Raw genomic sequence first — 12,188 nt, 5'->3', positions numbered from 1 at the left:
TATATGTTTAATTATAGAATGAAGAGTAAAAATAATTTTAAATTAGGATCAACACACAATTTTCCTAAGCAAATACAGACACATTTATTTATTTCCTTTAGAAATCAAAAACAAGGATATTTAGAACTTTATATAATCACAAAATTTATGGCTTAAAAGGTCAGAAAAAACCTTAGACACACCTCCATCTTTGGCAGATTAATGTGAAAGTAAAAATACAGCAATAGTGACAGTTCAAACTCTTGTATTTTAATATCTTACATTAAAATAAATATAATTTTTGTGTTTAAAAGAAATAAAATTCTAGTACACTATGTTTTCTGAACTGGTGGTACATAACAGTAGGGAAACGACAACAACAACAAAAAGGTCCCAGCAAAGAAGTAGATTTTAAAAACTAAAATGACAGGATAATCTTCAATAATATAAAGTTTCCTTTATTTCGTTCCATTAATTTTTAAGATATGAAAAAAATCTAAAGTTGGTTAGATATTAAAGGCATTGTTGTTGTTTTTATTCAATAAATGTTTAGTATATCCTTATTCTATGTAAGAAAATATGGAGCTGGGAAAGGGGTAGTAGAAATGCAAATAAGGTAACATGTCTGTCCCAAAGAACCATCAAACATGAAAAAAAAATTTTTTTATTATTCTCTCATCCTTCAAAAATATTATTTCACAAAGTAGCAAAGTTGTATTTAAGAAACTATAGACATTTTAAACTTTAAGGCATTTGTTTTGTATTATTTTAATCTTATAAAACCAAATGGCATAACAAATATACTATGCTAAATGGTAAAGCAAATAAAAGCTGGATGTATTTCTTCCAAGAACTCCTAAGCAGACCTCATGGAAGAATGAGGTTGCTTGAAACATATCACAAAAAAATGTATTGCTTAAGATAATATAGTATAACTGCCCTATTTCAGAGAGGTACTTATAATAATAAATCTAAGTAAAACTTAATTCAGTAAGCATTTGATTCCCAAAGTCTCATTGAAGTACATGGACTATTATAGTGTGCTTAATTTTTAAATTGTTGCTGCTAATACTATCATTTTGCTGATTAAATGATAAATATGGAATTAATGTTTTAAAATATGGCCAAAAGTATTCAAGTATTTATTTTGAATATTGTATGAAGATACTTGATTTAAAATTAATTAAATACATTTGCTTCTTCAACTGTAGATTTGACTCTTACACAGTAGCAACAAGAGCATTATATACTACAAATTAAAGACACTGCCACTATCTGGGGTTAGTGGGCTTAACTAAATTTTTATTTTATTTATATATTCCTGTTAGAAATATTTATGTCTATAATTTTCTTCAGAGCTATAGACTTTCCTAAGGGCATGGTTCTCAGATTAAACTCTAAAACTCACTGTACATATTTGGAGACTGGGTCAAAGTGGTTACAACAGTTTAAGTTCTATGGCACTGTATCAAACCCTCCTCAAGAGGAGCAAGTTAATATAAGCCTTGAAAAAGAATTATCTTTGAAATGAATTAATGAACAAGGTACTTTTCAGCAGTCATATATAATTAACTTTTTTAGATATAATACATTCATAGTAATGTAATATAAAAAGGCATTTTAAAAATAAAGCACATTAAAATCTAATAACTAGTAGCCAAAAACAGTAGTTAATGGTTTTATTTAATTACTAGTGGCCCGGTACACGAAAATTCGTGCACTGGGGGGGGGGGGGGCTCAGCCCGGCCTGCCCCCTCTCACAGTCCAAGAGCCCTCAGGGGATGTCCTACTGATGGCTTAAACCCGCTCCCCAGGGCGAGCGGGCCTAAGCCATAGTCTGGCCTCCCTCTGCGGGAGGTGACCCGCCCGATCAGGGGAAGGCGACGCCCCTATCACACCACTGCTGCTGCCACTGCCGGCTGCCGCAGCTGCCTGAGCCTTGTCCCAGCCCTCGCAGCAGCAGCCACTGTGGCATTGTCTGGAAAGACATCTGAAAGATGTCTGGTCTAATTAGCATATTACCCTTTTATTAGTATAGACTAGAGGCCCAGTACACGAAATTTGTGCACTGGTAGGGTCCTTAGTGGCTGCCAGCTGCCAGCCGGGGCCTCCCTCCCTTCCCCCAGCCAGCCCTGCCCCCTAGTCAAACTCCCAGTCAAGGGGACAATTTGCATCTTATGCTTTTATTATATAGGATATATTTTATATATATGTATATATATATACACACACACACATACACACACACACACACACACACACACACACACACACACACACTAGAGGCCCACTGCATGACATTTGTGCACTGGCAGGGTTGCGGGGGAAATCCCTCAGCCCAGCCTGCGCCCTCTTGCAGTACAGGACCCTTCAGGGAATGTCCATCTGCCGCGAGAGGCTCCCGCCGCCGTTGCACTCACCAGCTGTGAGCCCAGCTTCTGGCTGAGCGGCGCTCCCCCTATGGGAGAGCACTGACCACTAGGGGGCAGCTCCTGCAATTGAGTGTCTGCCCCCTAGTGGTCAGTGTGCATCATAGCAACTGGTTGTTCTGTTGTTCAGTTGATTTGCATATTAGGATTTTATTATATAGGATCCTTTCATTCATTGAAACAATAATGATTGGCCTCCTACTATGCATAAAGGTTATTTTTATAGACACTATTACTTTTCTGCTTCAAAACTATTTTTCAGAAGTCATAGAAATCTCCAAGTTTCCCAAGGTTTATGCTAGTTGACAGAACTTTAATGAAAAACATGTTTGGTTTTCCTATATAGATCAGATATAGACCCTTCTTATGCTTCTTGCTATTGACTTGAAAAAAAACACACATAGAAATCTATCAAACTTAATCATGGTATTATCTTTAACCAGGGAGAAAAGTCTCTATACAAGTTTACATAGTGGTAAATTATTTAAAGCACAGCTATTTCCTTAATGAGGAACTATTTGGAAATTATGGAAGTTACCCTGAATCCATAATTATACATGCCAATGAAGTACTTCACAGATGAAAAAACCCCCACACATTTTAAAGTGTGATCAATGACTATTTAGTATCTGTAAAGCAAAGTTTTTTTAGAGGACTTTGAAGAACAAAGTAGCTAGAATATTGTCTTCTTTCATTTAGTTACAGTGTTAGAAAAGTAGAAATTAGAACAGCTACAAAATACTGATAGTATTATTAGTTGCTAAAATAAGTTCTGTTTTATTTAGAGTGACTATTGAATTTGAATACATTGACTTAGGCATTATTTTCTATTGTGAATATAAATGTGAATAAATGTATATTTATATTGGAGAGAGAAGAAATTTATCATATTCCAGTAGTACTTATAGTGCCTTTAAAGCATAGTGTTAACCATTAAAACATTATAAAATTATTTATTAAGGACACCAATAAAAATATAATTTAAATGTAAAATGGAAATGATAAAATTGAGAGTCCTACAGAGGAATAACTAATTAGCAACATACGGCAATCTTACACAGAATACCTACAATGCACCACAGCCAACTTTGTCAGCCACTCATGGAAACAAAGAGAATAACTACTGAAATGCGTAAATCTTGCACTTACCAACCTCCACAACACTAGAACAGTTGGGATCTGTGAAGCCGTCCGGACACTCACAGGTAAAGGAATCTTCAGACAAGCCTGACAAGCAGATGCCCCCATTTTCGCATGGATTGGGATCACAACTATCACCTGAGGAATAAAGAAACAGACTTTTACTTTTTTATTTTTGTCTTAGTGCTCAAATGCGCTATTTCACATACCCCTCTCTCACCTTCCTCTGGTAAAGTCACCATACAATTCAGATCTACAGATAATGTATGCAAGGCCCATTTGAAACCACGTGCTTTTAAGGAAGATGGTATGTAACATAGCAAATATTAACATTTATAATTCAAACAACTCATACTGAATGGCACAATAAAAGCTATTAATTTGGTTTCGAGTTCCTTTTCATTACATGTAAATGAAATACTATCTAATTTGTTAAAGATTAACTGAAATATGTATGGTTTATTAATTACTCCAACAAATAACCTTTCAATATCCACATACATTGCTCTGTAACTTTTCCAATTCCCCTCATTAAATGGGTGGGTTTATTGCTAGATCCTAGACTCTGGGCTTGTTCCTGTGACTTGCCTTGGCTAGTAGGAAGCTAGCAGATTTGAAGCCAGCAGAGTTTGGAAAATGCTCTTGAGTATTTCCACTTCCTCTCTTGGTACCCTACCATGTTTTGAGAATAAATTCAGGCTAGCTTACTGGAGAGGTAAGTTAAACGTGTAAGGATAAGAGAGAAGCTACCTAGAAATAAGTTGTGCCATAACAAAGACCTAAAATACGTGCCCTTGGCTTGGTACTGGGAAGCAAATAAAATCTGGAGAGGCACTTAGAGAACAGCTCTAGGAAGCTAGAAAAATGGCTATCCCTGTTATGTAGAGAGAAGCAGTTGGTAAAGCTCCCACCTGAGGAAACTTCAGTGATGGAAAATGCACCTAATGAACTTTTGTATACCAGTAATGAGATTTCCAGGCAGAATGTAAAAGTGTCAGCTGGCTCGTAGTAGCCTCATTTGAGAAGGTACCATAAGAGGCGTGCTAAATAAAGAACTGATGAGTCTGAAGGTACAGAAGAGTCATATGGAGGGACCAGAACTTGTGGTAGAAAATAACCCTGGCCTCTCAAACAAGTGAAAAATCAAGTCCAGGGCTTGGTCAGAAAGACATGGCTTCAATATAAGTATCAAATCAAGGATATGACTATAAGGTTCTTTGTGAAAACATTTCAAATAATTCAGGTGCAACTTGAAAGACTCTCTCAGGTAATTCAAAGGGTTTCTAGAAATCTGAAGGATATTATGCCTGAGCTGTCTGGCAGACCCGAGCATTAAATCTCAAGTGAACATGTTAAGCGCCATGTCAGTCACCTGTGGCTGATACTGCGACACTATACTTTCCATCCGGAAGACATAACAGGCTGGGTGCTTAACGTGTGAAAACAGGCTTCAGACAGTCATGGGTGTGACTTTATTGCACAGAGAGAATGTGAATCAGAATCAGAAAAGCCTGTACAGTTTTTAGAGGAGCTTGCTAGGTGAAAGTAACACCTCCTAGATTAAGAGAATAAGGCTTTTTATTTATTTAATTTATTTTTTAATATATTTTTATTGATTTCAGAGAGGAAGGCAGATGGAGAGGTAGAAACATCAATGATGACAGAGAATCATTGATTAGCTGCCTTCTGCATGCCTTCCTACTGGGGATCGAGCCCACAACCTAGGCATGTGCCCTTGACCAGAATCAAACTCAGGACCCTTCAGTCTGTAGGCCAATGTTCTATCCACTGAGCCAAACCGACTAGAACAGAGAATAAGGCTTTTTAAAAGTTAAAACTGCATCTGGCCCCTACTCCATAACAATTTATATTTCTTAAGAACTTTATTCCCTTACTAGAGGCCTGATGCACAAAATTCGTGCAAGAGTAGGCCATCCTTCCCCTGGCTGCTGGTACTGGCTTCCCTCTGGCACCCAGGACTCAGGCTTCCCTCCAGTACTCTAAATCCGGGGTTCCCTCCAGCCTCTGGCACCTGGGACCTGGGCTTCCCTCCAGCTGCCAGCAGGCACCCGGGACCCAGGCTTCCCTTGCAGCCCCGGCTTTGTCCGGAAGGATGTCCGGGAAGACGTCCAACCTAATTAGCATATTATGCTTTCATTATTATAGATAGATAGGAGTTTTCCCTTGAATTACTTCATATCTTTTCTCAGCTAGCCACTTTAAAATTGTAGAAAAATGAAAATGGAGGTTAAGATTATTGTCAGATTTATAAAGTAAGTCATTAGCTATATTAGATAATATATAAAAATACTACATTAGCACTGAAGCAGATATTAGAAAAGAGTCATGAAATAAGTGAATAAATGAATTAATATGTTTTGAGAACACCACCAACTATAGGAGGGCTGGATCATGGAGTATTTGTTTAGAAATAGCTGTGAAAGTGTAAATAGGTCGGAAAAGATTAAAAAGTGACCAATATAATTTATAAGGTGAAGAGCCAATGGATAATTTTACAAGTATATTAAAGTTTTGACATGCTCATATCTATATTTTAAGAAGACTATCTTGGCAGCATTCTATAGAGTACAGTTGAATGGGGAGGTTGACAACTGGTAAAGATACTTCAATATAATTTCTACCTCATTATATTTCTAGCTAGCTTAGTCACTTAGCTATCCCTCCTTTTGTCCATTCATTTGTCCATTTATTCTTTTATTCCTTGAGTACCTATTTTATGGTATGCACTTAGGTAAGTTGGACATACAGAACTAAAGCAGACTTTTCCATGAAGAAGTACAGAGTTTACCAGGGGAGATTAAAAAAAAAAATCAGTAACAATTACAGCACAGAGTGACAAGAGTTGTGACTAGTGTACATGATCCAAATTGTAGGGTCAATGAAAAATTCTAAAAAGATTCAGTGCTGTCAGGTGATATAGCAAAAGAGGTACATGGCCAACATTCCAGGCAACAGGAATTACATACACAAAGGGAAAAGATCATGGCTCATTCCAGGAACTTCAAGTAGGCCCCCACAATTAGAGCATAGTTGTATATGAGCAATAGAGAGAAATAAGCTCAAAAGGCTTATTTGAGCCAAAATTTTTAAGTTCACCTTTAAGCAGTAGAAAAATCATAAAAGAACTTAATGCATGGCAAAGCACGTGGTCAAATTTGTGTTTTAGAATGATGACTAAAGCAGCGTTGTGTTGGGTCAGATAAAGGAGTGGAGGCTGAGAGCAATTCTCTCAAATCAGTACCATCCCCCGCCCCTCAGATAATTAATCTAGAGCAAAGGAATTGACATTGAAATTTTCTAGAAAGACTGAATTACCCAATTTAAAGTGAAACCATGTCTCTCTGCCTTTGGTGTGAACAAAGCAGCATGGCTTTGTACAGTCAGACGAACCACACTATCATCTCTTAACTCTGTGCACGGAATGCAGATGACTATGAATGAGGGAACATTTCTTGATGAGATGTGAGTCAAAAGTTTGTGTATTGTAAATACTACATAAAGAGGAATTCTACATTCCCAGACTAGATCTCTTGTTGCAGCAATGTGACCAGATCAAGACATGTTGAAGTTGTTTCTAGTGCTTTATTTACAATGACAGAAGCAATGTCTCCAGGAGAAAGGCCAGGCAGGAACAGAATCCTAGAGGTCCTCAAGCATACTCTCTGTATGTGTAGACTTCTCCAAAATCGAGAACCTCTCATTCGGACCCTTCTCACTCCTACAGCCAAGTTCCTGCATAGTTATTCACTGATGTCATCTTACAGTCCAACTATCCCAAGGGCCACTTGAGGCTATAATGCCTGGTTTCTTGGATTACCCCATCATTATGGGTAGTTTTGGTGACCGAAGAAAACTTTCTTGTTACTCTGTTGCCCTTTCAAGGTGATAATATTTAATCTAACCGGTTTTCTACCAGGTATGTATGCCAGTCATATAATGCTTCTGTGGTCAAAATGCGACAGGATGATCTGTTTACCTCTAATTATATCTTGTAGATTTCAGCTGCTGATGAGCCGACCTGTTTTTTTCTCGTCCTTATACTTTTTGTTCTTTTTGCTTATGTCCACTTATTTCTAAGAAATTATATACTTGTAAAAATTCATTTAGCCTCATTATTAATATTTACCTAGCATTTTTTTGAAAGATAGGAAAAAAGTAATAGATTTGACAAAAATGATGTACAAGGTAGAATCAAAATGACATTGTGACCAAATTAATGTGAGGGGTAAGGGAGAGCAAGAAATCTGGTTTGACTGATTTCTAGAGCTCCTCCCTGGATGACTGAGTGGCCATCTTTTATAAGAAAATATATTAGGCTTCAGTTTAAAGGAATTATTGTGTTTGAGGAGTCTGTGGGATATCAAAAATAAAAATGTCCACGAAGCTATTAATTAAGCAGATATACAATTGGAGAGGTTTTGCAGCACATGAATTGTTAAGTATGAATGTGGAAATTGTATTTAAGCAAGAGACTTTGAAGGGAGGGCAGAACAGGAGAAGAGAGGGGAGCAGAGAGGAAAAAGGAGGAGAGGAGAGATCCTTGGGAACACCAAAAAAAAAAAAAAAAAAAAAAAAAGAAGAAGGAAGATTCATTTAAAAAAAAAAAAAGAAAAGAACATATGTGCACCTTTCTGATTGGTGTTTCTGTTTCCTTGGGATATATTCCTAGAAGTGGTATTACTGGGTCAAATGGGAGTTCCATTTTTTAATTTTTTGAGGAAATGCCATACTGTTTTCCACTACACAGCTGTGAAAAAGAAGGAATTCTTACCATTTGCAACAGCATGGATGGAACTGGAGAGCATTATGCTAAGTGAAATAAGCCAGTCAGAGAAAGATAAATATCACATGATCTCACTCATTTGTGAAATATAAAGAACATCATAAACTGATGAACAAAAATAGATACAGAGACAAAGAATCATCAAACAGACTGTCAAACTACAACAGGAAGGCAGGGGAGGGTTGGGTGGGGGGTAAGAGATCAACGGAAGGAAGTGTATGCATGCATATAAGCATAACCAATGGACACAGACACTGGGGGGGGGAGGGTGTTGAGGGCATGTGTTGTGGGGGGTAGGGGAGGCCGGAGGGAGGTCAATGGGGGAAAAAGGAAACATATATAACTACTATTTGTAATACTTTAAACAATAGAAAGAAAGAAAGAGAGGAGAGGAAATAGAGGGGAGGGGAGGGGAGGAGAGGGGAGGGGAGGGGAGGGGAGAAAAAAAGGAATTCAATGCTAAGCTCTTTCAATTCCAGGACAAATATCCAGTCTATTCACTGAGGGTCTAGTACGCCGAGGTCTGCCTGAAATTAATAAAGGCCCCACGTATAGCTGTGTTAGATGGACAATGCCAACAGAAAACAATGTTTTGGCCTTGGATACATAGCGGGTAGACAACAGAAGCCTATCAAACATAATGAGAATTACAGGCTATGCTTTAAATCTGTCTCCCTATCCCTCATTCTTAATAGTACCCTTGTGTCAGATGGCTTCTCCATGAAGTAAGTGCTGAGACCAAGTTGAGAGTTCAAGAAGTTAATTGAGAAGTAATGCCTGTGAAAGATAAAATGAGGCGGAAGCAGAGATGGGCAGGCAAAGCCTTCATCTGGTGACGCAGATCTGACATCTGTGCAAAGAAATGGGCACGGGGCTTGTTACAAGGAACACTGATCAGGTGAGCCTGCGTCCCTAAGGCAGACATGACAAGTCTTAGCCAATGCACAGGGGGAGCTTCGGAGCAAAGATGATAGAGGAATTCCTCCAAGGCAGAAATGGCCAGGCAGTAGTGCCCTCCCAGCGTTCAAACCCTGGCTGGAGGTGGTCCAAGCACAGTGATGCTCTCCAGCTCCAGGGGGGTCCTGAAAGTGCCACAGAATGATGGGGGGCTAACTGCATTCCTCGTTCTTTCTGAAAGGGAGGTAGGAGCCTGGCACCACCCTGGGTGCCACAGTCCCCCTTTCACTCTCAAAATGGCCCTGGTTTGGGTAAGTTACACACTGATTAGTTTCTCTGCACACCCATTATGGTACGGAAGAAGGCTGATACCTTGAAGTAGAAATACATCCTGTCTGGCTGGAATTTCAAGTACAATTAAAATGCACTGCAGGGACTTCTGATTCCCTGTCACTTCAATTAAACTGAGAATCAGGTAACAATTCTGATCAAACGTAATCAGACTCCTGGACCTCAAATCGGTGTATTTGTCCTGTTTGTTTGTTTGTTTGTTTCCCAGTGGATGTCTTGGTAGAGACTTTTAAAATTAAGATGGCAACCAGTCGTGTGAGGTGGGCTCAATAAAGAAAAATAGGACAATACACGATTTCATGATTCTTTATTCTACTGTGAGCAGGCTCCTAAAATACACCTCTGCACATTATAATCTGTGTGCAGTGTTATATTTGATGCTTCGTGGCTGGCTGGCCTCACCTGCTTTAGATTAGGACAGATGTGTTTAATTTGAATCTAACTATATTTTATGATTCCATCTGCAGTTTATGGCAGACAGGCAAATTAAGCTGATGCCGATTTACCTTTTGGCAATAGAATGAAGCAATTATTTTTCCCAGGGGCAAGAAATCATTGCAGGCTAAATTTAACTTCCTATTTGCCTGCTCTCAGCCCCTCCCCCTCCCCCGTACCCCCCTTCTACTCTTTAGTTCTGCCTGTACAGGGACCTTCCTGTCTGTGTTCAGCATCCATTTCACTTTTCTCACTGGCACACCACTTTTTGCCAGTCACTTCCTGTTCAAGGTGATTCAGGGTCTTATTTCACTTCATTATCAATTTATAATCCATGATCTTTTCTTAGCCTAGATAGCAAAATCTATAAAATACCCTGCAGCACTGCAGAAGATAAGCAAAACAAAACAAAATAATAATTTAAAAAACACTAAAAACCTAAAATCTATATCCTTATGCATGACTTTGTGGTTTTTATGTGAGCTCAGTATATACACCAATGCAACTTCTCATGCCAGGTAAAGGAGAAAGTTCCATGTTGGCACAACTCTGGGAATTGGGTGGACAGAAGAGCTATTTCTCTCATCGATATTTCAGCTCTCAGTGGTTTATGTGTTCAGTCTTCTTTATATGTTAGTGCCTATGTCCAAGCCCCAGATCAGAGAATTGCAGATCCATTCACCATGTATTGATACTTCAGGAAGCACATTAGATACCAGGGATACGGCTTGAACAAAGACACGGAAGTTTCTTAGAATTTATATTACAATGAAGGGACTGCATAATGAAAAGGTTACAAATAAATAAGCAAGGTATTTCCCATTGTAATAAAAGCTTTTGGGAGGCCGGGGAGGAGGAGAACAGGATGATGAGAAAAGCAGCAAATAAAACTAGCTATTTAATAAAGACAGTCAAAGAAGTCTTCTCTGAGGAGGAGCTACTTGAGCTGAAACCCGAAAGATGAATAGGAGGCATCATGTTAAAACCTAAGGAAGAGGTTTCCAGGGAAAGGGAACAGTAAGTGTGTGGCCCTAGAGACAGGCAAGAGAATGGTGAATTCAAAAAATGGAAAGCGGCCTAGTGTATCTGGAACACAGTAACAGAATGTCACTAAAATGATTTTGTTGACAACACAATTTTAGTAGGAACCAATTTATAATTTGAAGCCCCACACTTGATTATCTGTCCTCCTGATAATCAAGTGAATTTCTGCTAAGCTTATTCTCAATATGTTTCAAACATTTACTGGAAATATATTATTATATTTACAGGTTGATGTACTTACATAGTTATTTATTAATATCTTTTACATATGAATATATTTACATGGTACTGGTAACCTATTCATGTGTTTACATAATAATGTAAATATGTCACTAATTTTTTGGATGAATATATGCCTCTTCACATTCTGTCCCTTCAACAATGCTAGAAGCCACCAAAAATATTTCTGCACCCTCATGCCTGCTCTATCTCCATTTCTGCAAAAAACTTCATATACCGATGTAAAATTAAAAACAAAAGAAAAGGTGATACATGTCAATCAAACATGTATATCACTAACAGAAGATATTATTTAATTCTTCAACATCTCCACAACTAAATGTGAAGGACATCATGATATGTATTTATATGTGGCAAAGTAAAACACGGAGACCATTTACATTCATGTTCTGCAACCATGGCAGTGCAGGTCTGTACATTACAACCTCATTTTCAGTTTACTGCTCTCCTACTGAATTTGGCAACTATACTCCTATCATTTCATTTAAAATCAAAATAAAATAACAGCTCTGTCTTCAGTTGCATGAATTAGAATTTGAACCATGCTGTAAACAGAGCAAGTAGTTGGAAAAATCAGCCAATTCTGGTACAAGTGAGCAATAGTAAATTCTAGTTGATATTTCAGGCAGTCCAACAGTTTGGAGTAGAGAAGGCAATTAAATAAAATGCTGATAGTTTCTCTGCATTGACAGGATGGATCTGCCATTTTAATGTAATATCATTAGTGATACTTGTAAAAAAAGATCATCCAATTCTATACGTTGGTGTTCAAAGGTCCCCCAATGATTATATTCAGCCATGGAAGAAACAAATATAATGAATGAACAAAGAAACTTTGACTCAGAGTCATGTTAATGCTAATTTAAAGT

The 12,188-nt window shown here is 38.0% G+C and overlaps 1 protein-coding gene across 1 annotated transcript in view; it reads right to left on the bottom strand.

The window, feature by feature from the left end:
- EDIL3 (EGF like repeats and discoidin domains 3) overlaps positions 1 to 12,188 on the bottom strand; it is a 392,540-nt gene that overhangs the window by 271,688 nt on the left and 108,664 nt on the right. Inside the window, exon 2 of the mRNA XM_008162007.3 lies at positions 3,558 to 3,686. Coding sequence (XP_008160229.1) covers positions 3,558 to 3,686 — 129 coding nt within the window. The remainder of the gene's footprint in view (positions 1 to 3,557; positions 3,687 to 12,188) is intronic.

The sequence above is a fragment of the Eptesicus fuscus genome, chromosome 4, assembly GCF_027574615.1.
Source record: "Eptesicus fuscus isolate TK198812 chromosome 4, DD_ASM_mEF_20220401, whole genome shotgun sequence".
Taxonomy (NCBI): Eukaryota; Metazoa; Chordata; class Mammalia; order Chiroptera; family Vespertilionidae; genus Eptesicus; species Eptesicus fuscus.
This window is presented reverse-complemented; position numbering and strand designations above follow the sequence as displayed.